The 20,758-nt window shown below is 38.4% G+C and overlaps 4 protein-coding genes across 7 annotated transcripts; all 4 read right to left on the bottom strand.

Moving 5' to 3' along the window:
- LOC18777987 (probable inactive receptor kinase At1g48480) lies at nt 1,002-4,456 on the bottom strand. The gene is made up of 2 exons (XM_007211227.2): nt 2,520-4,456; nt 1,002-1,987 (listed from the first exon to the last, which is right to left on the bottom strand). The coding sequence occupies exons 1-2, from the start codon at nt 3,868-3,870 to the stop codon at nt 1,353-1,355; spliced, it is 1,986 nt and encodes a 661-aa protein (XP_007211289.1). The 5' UTR covers nt 3,871-4,456; the 3' UTR covers nt 1,002-1,352.
- On the bottom strand, nt 8,760-15,311 carry LOC18776615 (chaperone protein DnaJ). Of its 3 annotated transcripts, none has more exons than XM_020563660.1 (14): nt 14,778-15,311; nt 14,558-14,626; nt 14,153-14,248; nt 13,872-13,996; nt 13,241-13,436; nt 12,749-12,924; nt 11,981-12,110; nt 11,435-11,595; nt 11,221-11,303; nt 11,019-11,118; nt 10,190-10,822; nt 9,189-9,368; nt 8,989-9,055; nt 8,760-8,898 (listed from the first exon to the last, which is right to left on the bottom strand). In XM_020563660.1, the coding sequence occupies exons 1-11, from the start codon at nt 15,075-15,077 to the stop codon at nt 10,570-10,572; spliced, it is 1,689 nt and encodes a 562-aa protein (XP_020419249.1). In that variant the 5' UTR covers nt 15,078-15,311; the 3' UTR covers nt 8,760-8,898; nt 8,989-9,055; nt 9,189-9,368; nt 10,190-10,569. The 3 variants fall into 3 exon arrangements, with proteins under 3 accessions (XP_020419249.1, XP_020419250.1, XP_020419248.1); XM_020563661.1 differs by having other exon boundaries at nt 9,189-9,391; XM_020563659.1 differs by having other exon boundaries at nt 9,189-9,427.
- Nucleotides 15,700-17,966, bottom strand: LOC18775784 (cell division cycle-associated protein 7). Of its 2 annotated transcripts, XM_020564257.1 has the most exons (8): nt 17,789-17,966; nt 17,440-17,671; nt 17,178-17,349; nt 16,634-16,704; nt 16,463-16,540; nt 16,284-16,371; nt 16,147-16,202; nt 15,700-16,011 (listed from the first exon to the last, which is right to left on the bottom strand). In XM_020564257.1, exons 1-8 carry the CDS (start codon nt 17,852-17,854, stop codon nt 15,932-15,934), a joined length of 843 nt encoding a protein of 280 aa, XP_020419846.1. In that variant the 5' UTR covers nt 17,855-17,966; the 3' UTR covers nt 15,700-15,931. The 2 variants fall into 2 exon arrangements, with proteins under 2 accessions (XP_020419846.1, XP_020419847.1); XM_020564258.1 differs by lacking the exon at nt 16,147-16,202 and having other exon boundaries at nt 17,789-17,965.
- Nucleotides 18,474-20,502, bottom strand: LOC18776961 (nudix hydrolase 18, mitochondrial). The gene is made up of 5 exons (XM_007209548.2): nt 19,898-20,502; nt 19,574-19,679; nt 19,368-19,451; nt 19,146-19,274; nt 18,474-19,021 (listed from the first exon to the last, which is right to left on the bottom strand). Exons 1-5 carry the CDS (start codon nt 20,068-20,070, stop codon nt 18,893-18,895), a joined length of 621 nt encoding a protein of 206 aa, XP_007209610.1. The 5' UTR covers nt 20,071-20,502; the 3' UTR covers nt 18,474-18,892.

Genomic DNA, 20,758 nt, shown 5'->3' on the forward strand with positions numbered 1-20,758 from the left:
TTTCTAGATGGGATATTTTCATTGAAAATAGGCCAAAGTATTATTACCAATTGATCGAAGGGAGAAGTTCTGGTAGACTTGAACCACAACAATTTTATTTGAAATTTGCGTTTGGTCAAGGTTTTGATGATGACTGGGTTGTTGGGCATGTGCCGCCTTAATGAAATTCAGTGATTGATTTTTATTTTTATTTTAAAGAAGACAAAGAAAACAGGTTCATCATGAATGACTGTTTAGGCCACTTGTACCGGAGAGTGGGACTGCCAAATTTTGTATTGTGCACGAGTATAACCAAAGCTCGGGTATTTTTTCTGGCCCAGAAAAGAAAGAACCGTTTCAATTTTGAATAAAAACGTCAGAATAGGACAGCACAGCACCACCCGAGAGGACAAAAATATCCGATATTGGAAAATTGAAGCTCCAATTTTGTTTTCTCTCACTTTCTTAGTTAGTACCTCACTCATTTTTCTTTTGTTTTCTAAAACCCTTATACACCCGAGAGAGAGAGAGAGAGAGAGAGAGAGAGAGAGAGAGAGAGCTCCTTAAGACTTTGGATGCCATAAATACCATCACACCACCAAAGAAAAGGAAGGACCAGTACATCAGAGACTGTCTACTCACTTTTTACATCCTGGCCCTCCCTCCACTTCAATGGAATAGAGTTTGGTCCACCATAAATAAAGCAAGCTTTGCTCATCATCATCATCCTCACAAATTCACAATCTCACAAAACATCTACTCACTTTTTGAATTCAACATTACTGTATCATCCACTGCCAGACAGCCCCTCCTTCCTTGTGTCATTTAACCAAGTAGCAACTACCAAATGAGAATACAATTGACAATAACCTTTTCCAGAATAACTTAACAACCGAGCTTTGCTTCAATTATAGGTGTTCATGTCTAAAATCTGTCGTTTTAAAAAGCCAAACCAAGAAAAGGGGTTGCGTGGGGACATTCGTTGGGCTGAATAGACATCACAACCAACCAACACATGAAGATGAAGCAACTAAAACATCTTAATTTCAATCGAAAGCTCAATAGCTCAACAGTTGTGATAAAGGCAAAGGGAAAAGGTGAAGTAATAATTACAGCAACCATCATCCACCAACAACAAATGGAACAGATATCCACCCCAAAGTGTATTAATGAAAGAAAAAAGGGAAAAAACTAAGTGCAATGGGGCGAACAAAAAAGGGTGAAAAGAAAAGAGAAAAAATAACAGTTGGCTCCTAAGGAAAGTGAGATGAGACAAAGATTTAATAACATACAACAACACCAGATTTAACACGCGAAAGCAAGGATTGTCCTACAAATCCACGAGGGAAGAAGAAGATGGTCCCCAGACCAGCTCATCGAGAAGACACATCCTCTAAATCATGGACAACATCAGGATGCTGCTGCTGCTCATGATCCTCTCGCAAGCTAGAACGACGTAGCTCCTCAATGCGCCTGGTCACTTCGGATATTGAAGGGCGTTTATCAGGATACTGGGCTGAACAATCTATTGCAAGTTGCAAGAGCTGAACCATCTCCTCCTCAACATTCTGGTACCTGAGGAGCTCAAGATCGAAAACCTCCGAAGTCCACTCCTCTTTAACTATGGACTGCACCCACCTTGGGAGGTCAACTCCTTCCTCATTCAGCAGGGCATGGGTTGGGGGCTTCCCAGTGAGTAGCTCCAGGAGCAATACCCCAAAGCTATAAACATCGGCCTTTTGGGACACCTTCCGAGGATCTGTCACTTCTGGTGCCCGGTAGCCAGCAACACGGTTGGGAGTGGAGGAGGGCCCAACAAGGTGCGCTAGGCCAAAATCAGAAACCCGAGCTTCATAGGATTTTGTGAGCAGGATGTTGGACGACTTTATGTTTCCGTGGGAGACAGTTTGGCCTTGAGAGTGTAGGTATTCAATTCCACGGGCAGCTCCCAGGGCAATGCCAGACCGGATTTCCCAATTCAATGGAGTCCTTCCTGCTCCTTTGTTTCCTGTAGTGCAGAGATAGAAGACAAGATGGTAGTAAAGATAAAACTCCTTTGTTTCCTTAATCTTAAAATTCTTCATTGAATATTATGAGTTTGAAAGATTGCAATGTAACAATATTGCTGAAAAGTTTGAAGCTTTTTCCACTTATTGATGTCACCCTTGGAAGAAAGCTCAAATGGGAATTGCGGATTTAAAATTAAACCTGAAACATATGAAATGCAGCTGAAACCACAGCAACTCAAGACATATATTGCAAATAGAAAGACTATGCAGACATCAGAACTGTTGGAGATGCAAACAAATCCTCAAGACCACTCAATAACATGTCTAATGCAGCCTTCCTCGCGTTTTTCGGAAACGAAAAAGAAAAGGCTAAAAGATTAAAATAATTATCCAGAGGAATTGATGTATCCAAAGAAATCATAACCATCATCATCAAAATGCAAGCAAAGAAGTAAAGTAACAACCACAGAACTGAAAAGGCAGAGCAATATATGAACCAAAAAAGGAAGCAATCAAACGAGAAACACTGACCATGCAGAAGCGCAGATAAGCTTCCCATAGGCATGTAATCATAGACAAGAAGCTTCTCATCTCTGCTAAAGTAATAAGCCCTTAGAGGGACCAAATTCTCATGATCCTTCACTCCCACAGCTTCAATCTTTTCTTTAAACTCACTCTCAGAAATTGTCACATCCTTAAGCCTCTTCACAGCCACCACAGTCCCAACTTCCAGAACTGCCTTGTAAGCCGTCCCAAAAGTCCCTTTCCCCAAAACTTCCGCTGAAGCTCTCAACAAGTCCTCCAGATCGAACACCCTCGCCGCATTACCAAAAAACACCAACTTTTTGGCACCGGCAGCACCGCCGGCACTATTGGCTTCACTTTTCCCATTGCCCACCATCGCCGCCGCCGCCGCCGCCGCAACTGAATACCCATTACCGTATCCCCCATTTTCAGCATCCGCTGGCAATTTATCGCCTGGAATCTCGACTTCTGGATGCTTCACCGTAGCAATGTCGACCGAGCTCGTCTTTTTGCTACTTTTCTTTCGGCACAAAAGGATTAAAATCATAACAATTAGAAGAAAACCCAGTACAGATCCAATGACAATACCAGCAATAGCACCACCAGACAGCTTGCTCTTCTTCTTGTGGTCATCATTGATATTTATATCCCCATTTGGAGCAGCTCCGCTGTCTCCAGGACAAGCACTATCAAGGGGACGCCCACATAGCAAATTACCCAGAAACGAGCTGGAAGAGTAAGACTGTAATTTTTTTGGAACAGACCCGTTTAGCAAATTATTTGATACATTGAACTGTTCGAGTTTGGGAAGGTTCAGCTCGGGAATAACTCCAGAAAGCTTGTTGTTTTGGAGGTACAAAGTCCTTATGCGGGTGAGATTGTTGAAACCCAGAGAGATCTCCCCTGAGAAATTGTTGGACGCCAAGTTAAGCCGAACCAAGTCGGGCAGACTGTAGAGGAACTGCGGGATTTCGCCGGAGAACAAGTTGCCCTGCAAGTAAAGGTTACGAAGAGTAACGCAAGCAGAGAGATCTGAGGGGAGATGACCAGTTAAAGCATTGAGACGAAGACTGAGTGTGCGCAGACTGGTCAGATTGCCGAAAATGCCACTGGGTATGGTGCCAGAGAGAGCCACACCAGGAAGTCGAAGCACAGTGACACGATTGTTCTCGCATTTAACACCAGCCCATGAACATGGGGTAGGCTGGTTCACATTCCAGAGCAGGGTTCGGCCACCCACGGCTGAGCGCAGAGCTAGAAGAGCAGCTCGGTCAGAACCCAGATCTGGTTTTGCAATGGGAAGCAAAACCAGCAAAGAGAAAAGGAAAAGGGAAAGCCTATGGCTCTGGGAATGCATTTTGGGGAAAACCCAAATGGTTTTGGTGAAATGGGGTTGTGGATATCTGGATTTTTTTGTTTTGTTCTTTCAAAGTTCATACATTGTTTGGTTTGGGTTTCTGAGGAAGAGAGAGAGAGTGGAGCAGAGAGGGAGAGTGTGTTTTGGGACCTGCATTTCCTCTTTTCTTTTTGGCCTTTTTGTTGTTGGCCTTCTGGTGTTCTTTGGAGAGAGAGACAGAGAGAGAGAGTCCAGGCTGTGAGGTAAATACTAAATTGGGGGAAATAGTAAAGCAAATGGAGTAAGAAACCCTAGCTGTACGCAGTGAGGGAGAACTGGTGACCTGGTTGGCAGTAGTCAACTGCCATTTATCTTTTTCCTCTACTTTTATTTGTCTTTTGCTTTTCTTCATTTTGCTTTTTTTTTTTACTGGAAGATTTTAAAATGTTTTTCTTTTTCAGCCAATAAATTTAGATGAGTGACGGTTAGATGGGTTTGTTTGTTTTCTGATTTTTTGTTATTTATTTAAGAAATTGGCTTCTTTTTCCTATTGTATGGTGGATGTTATTGAGCTCAATTACCAACATTTCCCCTTATATTAGCTGTATGCCTCTTCAATTGTCTTTTAACATTTTTTTCTAAACTTTTTTATTCGACAATGAATTAATTGAGAAATTGGGAATGAAACATCAAATGGTGTAAGACCTCATTTACGGGTTCTCAAAAAGACCTAGGTATAACCTAATCTTAGAATGAGATAATCACCTCTCGCCTCCCCTTAAATTTGTTGTAACTAACAAAAAATGTAATGATTCAATGGGTAGGCCACCAAGTGGCATTTTTTTTGGGCTTTTGGGGTTAAGAAAATTGATATAATATGGAGTGCAGTTTTAAGAGGCATATGGGCATTGTATTTAATTACAAGTTACAACGACCTAATTATTCATAGGGCATAGCAAACATAATCCAGAAAGAAACACAAGTTGGCACAAGCTGTTAAGGGAGGTGGCATGTCACCCACTTGTTAGTTGTACACTCATAACTCATTCATTCATCAAATATTACAGCCAACCAGCTCCTATAAACTCAATTAATACTCTTATTAATTCTCCTTTTGAAAGAGGGAACATCCATAATCTTCTTTCTTTTCACTTTTTTTTTTCTTTTCCTTTTCCTGATTCGATATGACAAAATGCATTTTATATTTGTATTCAAAACACAAACGTACTTTGGTTTGGATTTGGATAACCTGTTTCTGTTTGGGCTGCTGAGAATGAGATGCTATGATTTGGAAGAGGGACAGCGAAATGACATAAGCTTTCGTCTCAATTTTCAACTCAACTCAAGCAACACGTCTATTTCTTTTCTTTTCTTTTCTTTTCTTTTCTTGTCATTTTGGTTTGTGCAATTACCAATAGCTATCTTTGTCTTAACTTTTTGAGCGTCCCAAACTTGATGACAAAAACAAAACAATGTGTCTATTTCTAAAGAGGTTGGTTGACCATTTCTGCTCTGCTCTGCTTTTTATTCATAATTCAGTAAATTGCACTGCTAAAAACTCTGTGATTTGAGCTTTCATTTTCTATTTCTTGGGATACTTGCCCTTTGCTTTGTCTCACATTGCAAGCAAGATTAAAATACTAGATTATCTTTTTTTAAATACAAAATCTACTAATTTAGAAAGATCAGAAACTCTGTGGTACATGTTATTAGTTTGGCTAAAATTCTGTTTCTTTCCAATACTATATCAGAAAGATCAAAGATAGGCATATAATATTTCCTAATTAAAATTTGCTGGTTATGCAAAGCAGATTAATCCAGTCCTAACACGTTTGAATTGGTTTTTCTCAATATATTTGGACCGTTGATTGAGAAAAAAGAGAAGAAAAAAAGGAGCATGCATGGTAACCCGTCGTATGGATTGACATGATTGGCGCACCAACCGACGAATCATACCGTTGGGAGTCACAGGCTCACTGCTCACAGCACTGTTGTCAACCAAACCGAGGGTGGGGTTCTTTTCATGTCTTACACACACAGGTCCACGTTTACAAAGATATATACATATATATTCTGAAAATACCCATTTTATTATTTTGCTTTTGAAATTTAAATTGTGATTAAGACCGTATATCTACCAACTAAATAATTTAATTTGCTAGTATTCCCTTTGAATTTTTTATATGGTTCCTTCCCAGATTCCAAATGGTACCTTGTCCAGTTGTCTTGATGATCAATTCAACTCTCAATTGGGAATTGGATATTGTTATTTTCCAATAACATTAATTCAAATCCAAACAAGAATCCATTATTATTATTATTATTTTTTTAAAGTGTTTTCTTTTCTCTTTTTTTGCTTTTATTCAACTGATATGATTCTATCAACTTTTTCACCAAGCTTAATAGTTAATACCACTTGAGGTTAAAAATGTTGAGAATAATTTTACTGGAATTGTGAAGTTTTCATGTGACAAGGACAACCAGTTAGAATTGTTTGCTCTTGGAAATGTAAATTAATGACCTCAAACATAAAAGGATTTTTCGGCTTCTTAATGTTTGCGCTTATTTGACTTTTACCTGCTCTAATTCAATTTTATTTGAAAGGAAGGAAGGAAGGAAGCAAACTTGTTCTTATAAATTAAAGGATGATAATAGTATGAGATCTTCTTCTTAGTTGGATTGGATGCTGGCTTTATGATACGAATCATAGTGATCAATTGAAGAATATGAAGGCAATTATTGTTAAGAGTATTTTATTGTTGGCAATCTTAGCATGGTATGAGTGAATTTAAATAATTAAGAACAATTAGTGGTTACGAAAATGGATCGTTAGGAGTAGGACTGTAGGACCATGTAACAAAACAAAACAAATAGTTTTAATGAAATGGAAGGTGTGGTGCGGTGCGGTGGTTCATAAAAGTTTTCTTGTAACGGAAATAATACTATTTTGTTATTTTCGACTAATAATGTAATGACACGTGAAAAAGTGATTCTGCATGTTATTAAGCTATTGACTAGAAATAGCAAAAAGTGTATGAGTCTCTCTCGCGATAATAGGATTTTAACATCCTATCATATAAATTTATGTATGGATTGTAGACACACAAGAAAAGAAATGTTGAGGTGTGAATTAATTATCACGAAATATTGTATGTGATTTATTACCAACCAATTAGCCTATTAAAATACTGTATGTATGACTAGGTGTGGTGTGCATCAATAGAAAATTATGAGATATAAATAAAAGGAGTGCCACTGCCAATAGCCAAGTTGCCAACCAGATCTCATAGTTCATAGAAATTATATATGTATATAGCTGTTTATTTACTAAAAGGGCCCTTTACTCTTACTTGGAAAGCCAACATTCACGTTGCTTGCTTGATTACTTTTCTTGTGTCGGCTCTTCTCATCACTGTCTCTCTGTCTCTCTCTCTCTCTCTGTCAAATACACAAGCACAAAAACACCAACACATGCAGAGAGTGAAATAGAGGAGAAAGTTGTGCGTGGAAGATGGGTTTTAGTCATAATTAGGTCACCCATGGGCATGAACATGGACATGTGAAGCCCTACACTACACCATTTCATTCATCAACTTAATTTCCTAACTGCTATCTGTTATCTGCTTTCTGATTCTGAGGCCATCGACAGGCAGGCAGATGTCCATATTTGATATTTCCATTTCCTGCACCGTTGCACGTACTCACCTCACACACACATGTACAGTAAGTATACCACTACTAATGTGAGGTTAGTTGAGGTTGTTGGTCCGACAGAATACGGCATTCTTTTGGTATGCTATACATTTAGTACTAGAGTTGCTTGCTTGGTTGCTTGCTTGATCAACCGTAGACATTACCATAGACGACTAATAGCTACCCAGCGCCGGCCACCAATTCCCAATTTAAACATCAAAATGAAACTGACCCTTGTTAGCTACCTACTCTTGTACTAGTGTGTTACGTGTAGGAGGGTTAATTACTTTGTAAGAAAACAACGGAGCTTACTTGCATTTCAAGTTTCAACACTCAACATAAACGTCTCTAGATTACTTTGTTTTGCCCAATTAGTCACAACTTATATTATACATTTTCTGAAGAAAGAGTTATGGTGCGGGGGAGATTGGAAATTTGACAGCTCTAGATTATAATTCACAAGAAAAGAAAAGAAAAGGATTGATGTTGAATTCAGAAATCATGAGGCCAACTCTCAGTCCAAGCTACATGCATCTTTTGTACTAATACCATCTTACTATTGTATTCTAACCTACCAGCACTTAGTATATAATCTCTTTTTCTCAGAGCACAGAAATAATTTATATCTGCACTCTGGCTCTCTCTTTAGCTAGCTAATCTATTACAGAAAGTGCTCTGCCTTTGCAAAGCACAGATCAGATTCCTCTGCTTTTGCTTTTACCAAGTGGGTTAGCTTAACACCAAAGCAAAAGCAAATTCCCTGTAGCCTTGTAGGACTCGGGCCTTAAACAATTAAAATCCAAGAGGCAGCCGGCCCTCTCTCTAGTTTGGTTGGCACACAACTGGCATCCTACATATTTGAACAAGTAGATCAGTTCAGCAGACTGCTTGCGCTGCGTGCCTTCACGTTACATGAAATTGGAGAGAGAGAGAGAGAGAGAGAGAGAGAGAGAGAGCCCCAGGCTACCATTCTGTAAATAGTCAATTAGGTGCTGCAACCTCCAATTAAACACCCCGCATAACTGGCTTTAATTTGATCTCCGTAAGAAATTTTGGGCAATAACAAGATACAACAAAGATGGGGTGGACAGACAACAAGGATAAGGAAATGAAAGAAGGTTTTAAATTGAATTGACAACACTAGTGAATTAGAACTCTAATCTGAATTGAAAGAAGAAAAAGATTATCGAGAACAATTTGATGTTGAACAGAACAACTAAGAACAAAGACTATCATATTAGCTTTAAAGCTCCAACAAGATGGAACGCAACACAAAATACAACCCAATCAGTTGACTTAGAAAACAGAGGTTCTCTTTCCGTTCTTGTCTCCACCAATCTCAAAGTACTTGCACCTCTGCAGAAATCAGTGACGACATTCGAGCATTAGCAAAAATCTTCGATAAAAAAGGAGAAGGAGCAAACTACAAACACCATATGCGCTAACCTTGCTGAGACACATGCTTGCAACCCTGGCATTGGAGCATCAGGACAATCTTCTTTGTAGTTTTTGCCTGTTTAGAAATATAAACGTTCAAAATGAAAATTCCCAAAATCAATCTGTGGAAATAGGAAATACTTGGTCTTCGGCTTTCAATTATTCTTTTCATATCCAGAATGCAAAGGGAGCAGGAACTCGATGCTTACCTTCTTGTGGAACACTGGCTTGGTTTGACCTCCATAACCTGATTGCTTACGATCGTAACGCCTCTTTCCCTGAGCAGCAAGGCTATCCTTTCCTTTCTTGTATTGGGTGACCTTGTGCAAGGTGTGCTTTTTACACTCCTTGCTCTTGCAGTGTGTCTTGTTTGTTTTGGGAACGTTCACCTCAAGCATTACAACACGTGTAACTATCCATTATCAAAGAAATCAAACAGAAAAGCGAACTGTAACAGAGATTATGCGCAGAGCAAGAGTACCTTAGATACAATAATCTAATAATTATATATATATATATATATATATATTTTTAAACGTACTAAACAAATCATCCTCGATAATAAAACTAGGTTAGCCCAGTTTATTGTCGGAAACTACATGTCCAGCTAAACATAACTTCGAAGCCTAAGACCTGGTGCCACTGCCCCTCTTCCTATCAGAGGCACCGGGCAGGGAAGTTTATATCCTAAGCAACATCCATAAACTATGGCGTGACTAAATGGGGGCTACACCTACGCCAACTAAGAAAAGCCGTTCAAGGCTCCAAGTATCGTTGCAAATATCAAATTTCCAAGAATTGTTACCGTTGTCTACTGAACCAAACTAGGACTAGTTCTTCTCGTTTGTTGGTTTTGCGTTACATCAAAAGCTCAGCGGGTCTTGGGTTCGACTAGCTAAAGACTCGTCCTAGATTACCAGAAACTAAGACGAAGTTATACTAATTTTAGGTTGTTTCAATTATCGCATCAACATTTTCAACAATCATCACATAAGCAGTCCTTTCCATGCTTGATATAAACAGTTGCAGTGCTTTCCATTCACTCCATTTTCTCAGTAACCAGTAAATAAAAAGGTTTATAATAAAAAATGACGCAGAAGCAGACTTATCAATGGTTAATACAAGACTAATGTTATTGGTAAATCGCCTACATCAGAGGGAGAGAGAGAGAGAGAGAGAGAGAGAGAGAGAGAGAGAGAGAGAGAGGTACCATGGCAACGGCTGCCTCGTATGGAGATGGATGAGCTGTAAAGCAGAAAGAGAGTGAGAATCCCCTTGCCCGCCCATTTTAACTAGCTTAAAATTCTCATTATTTTGCAACTTTGGTGTTGCTTCTTATTTACGTATTTGTAAATTCTCAATCAATTTTAACCAAACGATTAAGAGAGAAAAAGACAGAGAGCTTGGGGTGCAAGTTCAAGTTGAATCCTTTTTATAACCTAAAACACAAAATGCAGTTTTCTTGTATTTATCAGAATCAGAAAGAAACAATCGAGACTATGACATTGGGACTACGGAGGAAAGGATACAGATGGCAGGGCAAATCCTGAGATCCAATATATAATAATGTAGGTAGCCATTACATCTTTGTTAGACTTTAGACTTTCTATCTACGCTGTTCCTTTTGGTTGTATGAGGAGGAGAAGCATCACTTTGTTGTTGTAATAAGGTAAGGTTACGGGTCTTTCCCATCATGCTACAAATATAAGTTACAACTAAAACTGTAAACAGCGATGCCATATAATAGCACGAATTTGGCTTCGTTGATCCCCATAATAATGGTGGGCATGGGCTGCCCACACCAACTGATGCAAATCCCTCTCCCGACGAAGACTGCCGCTTCCTGCAAAATGCACAAATGGTTAGAGATGCTAGATGTTAAATCAGGCAAGAAATGACAGAACCAGAAGCACGGAATGCACATGTATGATGTATATAACAAACTGAACTAGGGAACGTCTCTTCTTTTAATTGAATGTATAAGCATATCTAAGACCAAAAACTGGATCTTATAAAAAAGAACTGTCACTGAGGCATACCCCAGTACGCCCTTTATTGAGTTCCACAAGGATGCAACACGACTAGTCCCCTGGCTTGAAGCACTGGTTCTATGCATGGCAAAGTTCGCATCTTGTGTACCTGAAACAGGACAACATGAATTTTTCTGAGTCATTGTTTAAACCTACTATTTTTTTGTTTTTCTAATTAGATAGTGGTTCGTAATAGACTCGAAAACTATACCCGTGCCTTTGGAAGCAACTGAATGACCTTCTCTAGATGCCTTAAGTGAAGCCAGTTCTTCAACAAGTGTGCGTTCCTTATCACTGTCATTAAAATTACAACAAATTCAATGAAAAACAGAACACAAGGTATTGGGATATCAAGCTGGATGCCAAATTTAACTGAAAAGTTTAAACTAGAAGAAGGAATCATAACATGGTTTAAGGACATCAACCTGATTATCTTTGGGATCAGAACATTGACAACAAAGTGATGATCTCCTCGAGTAGAAGGTTTGTTCATGTCTGGAACCCCCATGCGCCGCAACTTTACTGTTTCACCAGGCTGAATTCCAGAAGGAATCTGAAGCTCTTTCAAGCCTTCAACAGTTTCAACCTGAAGATAATTAACAGTTTCCATGTCATACAGCTTGTACAAACTTTTCAAGTCACAGAGATACCACTTGGCTTCACCCTAAATATTACAAATCCCCAAGCATATCAAACACCATATCAGGGAAGACAGTACACAAGCAATATATGTCGAAAATTGTATACTGTTATGGGTCCCATGGGTATCATTGGTAAAGTTAAGCATGTCAATTCAATCTTCTTGTCCCATGATCTGTTACTCAGTAAATTAAACCTCAGTGACGTTCAGGAGGTACTACTATCGCAGGCTTCTACAGACAGGAGCTCAATTTGATAATGCAAAGAAGAAGGGTCAATTTTCACCATTCCTGTACACCCTCACTAACACTAATTGACAATGCTAGGATTACCTTTATAACAGTCCCTAAAATGGCCTCGGTATAATCAATCTTTATCTTTGAGTACAGATTGAGTCCATCTCTATGAATTCCAGCCTTTCTGTCTATATGAAGCACTATGAAGACATCACCAACTGTACCCCTGCCATAATGCAGATAATAAAGAAAATTAGTGCAGGGCATGCCTTAATATCCAGTCACATAAAGTAACAATATTGAACAAGTAAAAACAGATCCCAGAAATTGTAAATGTATAACATAAAAGTGCATGCCATGGTTGTCATAGGCAATCAAATTCCAAACAAATCAGGACTAGAATTTCCAAAAAATTGCAAAAGCCAATATGAACTCCACTACTACATCACAATAGATTCCAAAGCTCAAATAGTATTACGAGGAATTGCAAAAGCCAATGTAAACTCCACGAGTAGATTCGTATTTTATTTGGAATTCGTTTCTATCGACAAGGTTGTATGTTTCAAACGTATTGAATTAACAACCACTTAGGACAGAAAGCAACAACTAGAAACCACTTCTTGACAACCAAATCATGATTACTACTACGACACCAGATTTGTTTCTTTTAATTCACATTTCATCTTTTATAATCCCTTTCTAATTCTCCAATCCTCCCACCCAAACATTAATCTAGCTCAGCTTTTAAGCAGCGTCCATCCGTAAGAAACAGACAAAGCTGATGTGCTGCCTTTTCTATGATCTAAATGCAAAGAATATATGAGCAATATTTGACGTACACATAAATTTGAACTGTGTATACACCTTTTCTTATCAAAATTTCCCTCCCCTTGAATTTGCATTGTGGCTCCATCATTAACACCGGCTGGGATGGTCACACTCATAGTTCTTTTGGACTGTACTTGTCCCTTGCCACTGCATCTTTGGCAAGGATCAGTGATTATTCTACCATCACCGCCACACTTTGAGCAGGTTGATACCTATGAATCATAAAATATCATCTATAAAGCATATCTCTAAGACATATATAGAGATCCTGAGAGAATGGTAGGAAGAATGCAGATTAATTAAGATATGTTTGACCAATTGCTTGGTAACTATCCTATATAGTATTGGCACATATCAACATACTGCATTGAAATTCCAATAACTTATAAATACACTCATATACACAGAACGACTGAGAGGTTTCCTTACAAGCTACACATGGTGTCTGCAATATGAGGCTAAGAAAATTTATTCAAAATATGTAATGTAATTCCAACGATTTTTAATGTTCTAAACAGGTATTTTTACCTGTGATATCATGCCAAATGGTGTTCTCTGAGTTTTCATCACCCCTCCTCTTCCTCCACAACCAGTACATGATTTTATGCAATTATCAGATTTAGCACCTGTTCCACCACAATTATCACATGTCTCAACAGAAGAAACTTCAATTTCCCTCTGTACTCCGAAAATGGATTCTTCAAAGCTCAGATACAGATCATACCTGCAATATGGAAGTTAAAAGGAGAGGCCTGGAAAACATAAATTTTGTGCTTTCAACAACAAACATGTGGATTCAGTGCTAAATTCAAAGACTATTATTAGAGCCACTATTTTCCCTAAGTCAATATTTGAAGTTTGAGTGTTATAAGTTGATATCAACAATATTTTTCGTCTTCAACCTGTTATTAGTTCTTATATAATATATCACATAAATACTAGTCTTGACATCGAGAGAGAGAGAGAGAGAGAGAGAGAGAGAGAGAGAGAGAGAGAGAGAGAGAGAGAGATTAGCCTCTAGGTGGTTGAACTTTTCAGGTTATGCATTTCATTTCTCAACTACATTATTTGCAATATGTAATATAAGTAAACTCAAATATTCTATACAAAATAGAATGGGACAGATCATTCAATAGTAACATTGCAGCAAGACAGTTACCTAATGTCTAGACCCTGGTTTCCCCTGTTCCTCAAATTGAAGTTAAAGCCTCCTGATTCACCCCTTCCTCCAAAAATCCCATCTGACCCTCCAAAGAATGTATCAAAAACGTCAAAAGGATCCACCTAATGATTTTTGATGATTCATCAGCATGCAGTTAAAATGACCAGTTCTTTCACTAGAAAAGCAAAACCATTAAATTACTAAGTAAAATACCCAAAGGATATGTGTGTATGTGTATGCGCATGTCTGTGTTGCAGTAAAGACCGGGAAGATCTTACCCCTGTTGAACCCATGGCCGAAGAATCATATTCTCCCTGTAAACCTGCTTCACCAAAGCGATCATATAAAGACCTTTTCTCATCATCTGATAGGACCTACACAACTGCTTCATTAGCATATGAATGAAAAAGGAAGCACTGATACATCATGCAATATATTCAGTAGGTTCATAGAACAACAGCCAAAGCAACTTTATTCAACATCAAACAATACATCACCAGACTGAGTGAAATGTATTCAATTAAAACATGACGTGTGGGTTAAACGTTTGCATTTGAAGATAAGTGAATTTAAAATATCCATCTTTTACTCAAAATTGAAGAAAAAAATACATAAATGGGAAAATGAGGAGACAAAATGACAATGCAGCATTTTGGGAGAAGCAAAACTAGAAACAGTAATACCTCATATGCAGAACTAATCTCTTTAAACTTGTCCTCCGCCCCAGCACCCTTGTTTAAGTCTGGATGATACTGTTCCAATTTCCAACAATTGGGATATCAAATTTCAATGCCATGTAAAATGGATAGTTAAAAATCTTTCCTTTTTCTTCAATTTCTTTGCAAATAACATGAATTGCAAAAGAAACTGAAAACAAACAGAAACGAATAAGAACAAGCTAACCTTGCGAGCGAGCTTTCGATAAGAGGACTTGATCTCCTGCAACGTGGCACTTCTAGGGACGTTGAGAGTCTTATAATGATCAGTTCCAGCGGCCTGGATGACCAAATGAGCACCCCTTGGGGACTTCGTAGGGAGGAAAGGAGCGTAATTGGGCTTGAAGATTGGGTTGCTATTTCTGGTAAAGAATGCAGAAGCTCTGGAGCTGAGGGTGGAGCAGCTCAAAGAATAGGGTGGAAGTGGAACCGCAGAGTTGGGGATTGGCAGGACATTTGAGATGCAGGTGCTTTGGATGATGGGCATGCTTGGATTTTTAGATTCTCGGAATTGGACTGGTGGTACGGATGGTTAACGGAGATTAGAGGTTGCGGGGGTTTGCAGAGGTTTTAGGGGGATTGGATATTATGCTGAAGAAGAAGCAGAAGGTAGTCAGAACGAACAAAACTAAAATACTGTCCTGAGCGGCAAATATATTTTCGGATACGACAAAAGATCTTGAGGCTAATATGAGAATATTACAAAATAAATAATGTCCTTTTTACCATAGTAGAGTACAAAAGTAGTAAGGGCATAATGGACTTTTTTGGTTTCAATTGTGATATGAATTTTCAACAGAGGTGACACATTTTTGGCTATTAGCAGATCAACCCAATTTTGATGGCTAAGATTGCATTGAACTATAGTAATTCAAATTATGCAGCAATAATAGCTCAGATGCTATCTTAACCATCAAAACTGAGTTAATCTGTCTAAAAAAGCATGCGCAAATATATACCAAAAATGCATTTTCGTGTATCCTTCCTTCCTCCAATATCGCTTGTATAAATAAATAAAAACATCCTCACACATTTTTAGCTGAGCAAGAGTGGGTGCTGTGCTGCTTTGTTTGGTGATCAATATGTTGTATGAACACTACCCACGAGTGACAACTGATTGAGTGCATGAATAATTGGGACATGGGATTATCCAAACAACTTATTTACATAAAATCATTCAGTTGATTTCCAGCATATGAAATGAAGTACTGAATCATAGTAGGATCTTTTCAAGAGTTAGGAACTAATAATACAGTCAATGCCACAGCAGGTCAAAAACAACTAGGCTCAAAACACTCAGATCAAAAACAACTAAAGTGCTCTTGCTTCATCGACTCGAGGTTATAGAGAGGGCATCTTGTCTGCTAGTTTAAGCTCATCCATCAGCAGATGTGCCACTGATTTGTATCCCATCTCCTGACCTAGAATTTGAACCCAATTGAAGGAATTAAACACAAAATTATTATTATGCAGAAAACTAAGCATTGAATATGAGATTTAGAACAAACGGATATAACAAATCTGAATCAACAATTAATGGAGAACTAGAGACATACATCTGTATACTGCTGCCCCAGTTGGAGCCATATTTCGCTTGTTTAGGCAAATCGAACTAAAATATATATAAAGAACATTAAGTCTTCATTCAGTCTCCATAACATAAGCTCATAAAGTTGAATCAGTAAATATATACCTGTTACATATCCAGTAAGGGTTTATTCCTTTCTCTTCTATGCAATGCGGGCACATCCATTTCCTGTTTTCTCTCACTTCCTCCAATTCTGACAAGGAAATGCATTCAATACCTAAGAACTTTCCTCATATGGTGCATGTAATTGCTTTTCTTATGTCTGTCTTTGTAAAACGACTTACCTTCACCGTACCTAACCTTGAGACAACCTCGACAAAGAACACCTCTGCTAGAATGACAAACTGAACAATCCGTTTTTCCTAAGCACATATAAGGTTTAAGAAATGTCACAACCGTTGAAGGTGTGTCAGACTCAGAATGTCAAAGTGATGAACACATTTTAGAGAACTAACCAATGCATGGCTGGTCCATATCAAGATTACCGCATCGCTTGCAATCTTCTTCACCGCACAACTTCTTTTGCCTGCACTTACATGCATCAGAATCTTAGACTAGTAACAATATAATTGAATAGTTTTAGTAAAAGTTAAAAGAACATTATTAATTCACAGGTTTTGATACTTATTTGATCTTTACCGCCTGTTAGTGTTATGCAATTGATTCAAATATGGCAACATTGTGAAGCAAACTAGTTAGTTACTCACAGCCCCTCCACAAACCAGGAGAAAAAGAGAGGACAAAATCCGTACATTTTAGTTCATTAAAAGCAGGCTAGGCAAACAGACTGTCCACACCAATAATCAATCAATAGAACCAATCAAAATCCAGATGAGTTATAACTGAAGTTTACTGTCCAAAATCTAACAATCAAACCAAAAGCAACAAGATGGCCATGTCCAACTAGCTATCTAATATCTTAGTATCAAACTTCATTCTATCTTGCTATACAACTCAAAGAAGACAAAAAATTGTAACCAAAAGGTTAAGGCATAAAACCTGCATAAATGGCAATGAATCCCGAAAACCGGGTGATAGACACTGCCACGGCCCTTGCTATTGCAACGCTGGGCCGCAGACTCGGAAGAAAGCTGGAGTTCCGATTTCCTTACATCCACCAAAGGCGCATTTGCAGGCCTCCTCTCTTCACTTTCTCCGCCAGTTAAACTCCCTTCACGAAAAACAATTTAGAACTTCCAAATAAAAGAACTTGTAAGGATTTCTCAGCTACCAAACAGAGAAAAAGGATTGAATTGATTACCGGATTTGCCTCTTAACCTCTCAGAACGTCGAAATGAAGGGTTCTTTGAGACAGCGGCAGTAGCAGTGGCAGTGGCAGTTATTTCCTTCAAGCGATTAGAGCGGCGCAAAGAGGTGAGCTCGTAGACTTTCTTGCGGTAATCTCTGACATGGGTTTTGGGTGGTTTTGCAGGTGAAGCTATGGATCGGAGCTCGGTGATGGTTTTGTGCAGTCCCAACGAAGTCAACCGAGCCTGTAAATTCACCATTCCCATTAGCCAATAGTCAAGCCAACATTTTTCGTTTATCAAGCAAGAAAAGAATAAACAACAGTGTCAGCGAAAGAGAAGAGAAGAGGACCTGTCACCTACCTGATTTTCCAATATTCGAGCATTTCTGACATTTTCATAGTCACTCTTAGCTTGGCCCTTCCCCATTCTTGTTTTGCTTCGATTCAATTTCAAGGGGACGAGCTTTTTGTATGCTTACACGAGACGAGGGAATTAAGATACGTTTTTCCCTCTTGTTTTAATCATTTTGAATTTTAAATGGAGGAGAAGCATAAATAATGATCGACCATTTGATGAACGCCACCTTAGAGCACTTAGTTTGCCCCTTGCCATGGTAAAAGGGGGCTAGAGCAGCTACTATTCATGTGAATAGTGGCTGTCCTTACAAAAACCAACGTGTGTTTCCAGTAGTTACTCTTTGCCATTGCAAATACTATTCATTTTTTTTTGTTTTTTTCACAACTTTTTTTACCTAAACAATTAATTTTGGGTTCCTACGTGTCAATACTATTCATATCTCATAATCGGATAAATTTTATGAATAAAAGTAAAGAGTATTGGTTGGTATTTATAGATTACCATAAACCATTTGCTGACTTCAATTAAGGGGAATGAACGGGCAGTGCTAAACTTTAAGGGCAATTAAAGTTCTGAACCATCGGTGAATGAACGCTTGGATCTATGTCACAAACTTTATTTGCATTTATATCTAGTTTTTTTATACAAACGATATTGGATGATCGGGAATCAAATCTAAGACCTCGGCTGCATGAGGAAATATTCTTAATCATTTTACTATTATAATTTATATTCAAATACAGAGGGGACAAGTTCACATAGAAAAGAATGAATCAATTGAAATTGAATTGAAAGAATGGAATTTGTACATGTACAAGTTGTTTTGTCTCTAAGATCTTCAACTACATTGTACAGTCTTGCAATCAGCTCTCGTTTTGGTGACGAGTTAACTCGAGAAGGAACGATGGCAGGAACAAAACATGAGGAACACCCCCAACTGTGATTCTGTGAAGGCCACAAACACCTCAAGATGAAGGTTCTATTCGACTTCCTCATTCCTAATCTGAGCTTTCTTTGGACAAATAAAACTACAAATTCTCCCTGCCTACATCCGTTTGGTCCTCCAAAATTTGAAAAGAAGAAAACAGACTCCAAAGCTATGGAATTCTACGTGCATTTTGTTTCTTCTTCTGCTTCTTCTTTCTGTTGGGGGTGCATTTGTCGACAAACTAACTTCTCCAAAGCTTCCCTCATCCACCAATTTTGACATGCTTCTCTAGCTTCGGCAACAGACATCTACAAAATATATACCATAAATTTTAGAACTACTGATACTATGAATGTGAGAAATCTACACACAATTGAACCAGAAAGTAAAGATGTCCGGAGACAGTAAAGCATATATTGCAATTCCACATACCCATTGTCGTTTTCTGGCACTTTGCTCGGGCCAAAAGTCCAGTTGCTGCTGGACGAGCAAAGGGAACATGTACCCCTCATGAATTAAGCCATGGCTTTTGCTCTTATAACGCCACATACCCAATCGACTCTGCAAGTACATACAAACAATGGATGAGTAAATGGATGCAATTCGATGAAAATTAAGCTGGACTGATTTAGGATTGGTTTTGCAGATACTCACTCCAAGATGGCCAACCACACCGGCTTCCTCTAGCGTTTCTCTTTTAGCCGCTTCTTCGATAGACTCATCAATTTCCCAACCTCCCTATAATCAATCACATTGCAGTTGCGCAAACGTTTAGGATAATGAATAAACAGAAAATGCGTCTAATTTAAAATAGCAGGAGCACAGCCATAAGAAACAAATCCTGGGATCAAAGGCAGTACCTTTGGGAACAACATTCCTTGACCCTTCTGTGAACTAATCACAAGAACTTCTAATTCCTCAAGAGATGAAGATTGTTCGGTTTTCCTAAATCTGTATGGTATGCATCTGCAGAATTAACCCCAAACAATTAGATTACAATATATAAAATCCCAACAAATACTTTAATGAAAAAGAAGAAGAAAGATAAACCATATCGAAATTTGATCACAAAGTTCATTCATTTAACAAAGACCCACTTGAGAATTTCTTAATTCAAGGCTCTAATATTCAAGAATCTTAGAGCCTACAAAACAAAGCTATGAAATTGAAGGAGGGAAACATACCCTACAACTTGGCGATAACCTTCATCATAGCGCTGCATATGCCTTCCCGTCCGGGACACCAAGGAAACCACGTCCTCAATTTGCATGGGAATGAAATTCCCACCATTTTTCTTAGAGAAAAGAGGAGAAGAGAAAACAAAATCTGCAATATTTCTTGAGAGAAAGAGACCCATGGTCACTTGCTAGGCAAACTTTCGCTACGTGTAGAAGAAAGGAAAGAAATTGAATATTTCTTCTTCAAAGATTCAAAGAAAGAGACCCACCAATTTAGGGGAATATCTCAGGAACCAAATTGGGCAAAGAAGGAAATGGAAATTCTAAAAATAGATAGGAATATGCGAGCGAGCAAAGGAGAGGCCCTTTATAGTTTCAGCTTGGGAGGAGCGAAAGCCTTTTTTTGTATCGAAATGCGAATTTGAGTGAGTGAGTATGAAACTGCTTCTTCAAGGTTCTTCCTTCAATTGATAAATATCTGGGATTATATAGAAGAGGAGGGAAGGAAAGCCACAGCTGTTTGATTTAGAATGGCGACGGACGCGCATGTGGAAGCCAAGAAGTGACGCTTGACAAAGACCTTTCTTTTACCCTTTGTCTTTTTACTCTCTTATGTCAAGTCATATAATCATATCGCGTCTGCTATTTATCCTACCTGCCCCATTTTTTTTATCGTCTTTGATTTTTCTGTTTTCCGTTTTTTGTTGCTTTAATTAACTGAATAAAAAGGTTAATAGATATAGTAAAAACCAAAAACACACGACAAATAACCAAACGTTACTAGAACCTCTCTCGTTTTTTTAAATTTTTACCTTTCCTATTTTCTCTTTTTTGTTCATTTCAAAAAACAGTTTGTGTAACTTTCTT

Source organism: Prunus persica, chromosome G5 (assembly GCF_000346465.2).
Source record: "Prunus persica cultivar Lovell chromosome G5, Prunus_persica_NCBIv2, whole genome shotgun sequence".
Classification (NCBI taxonomy): domain Eukaryota; kingdom Viridiplantae; phylum Streptophyta; class Magnoliopsida; order Rosales; family Rosaceae; genus Prunus; species Prunus persica.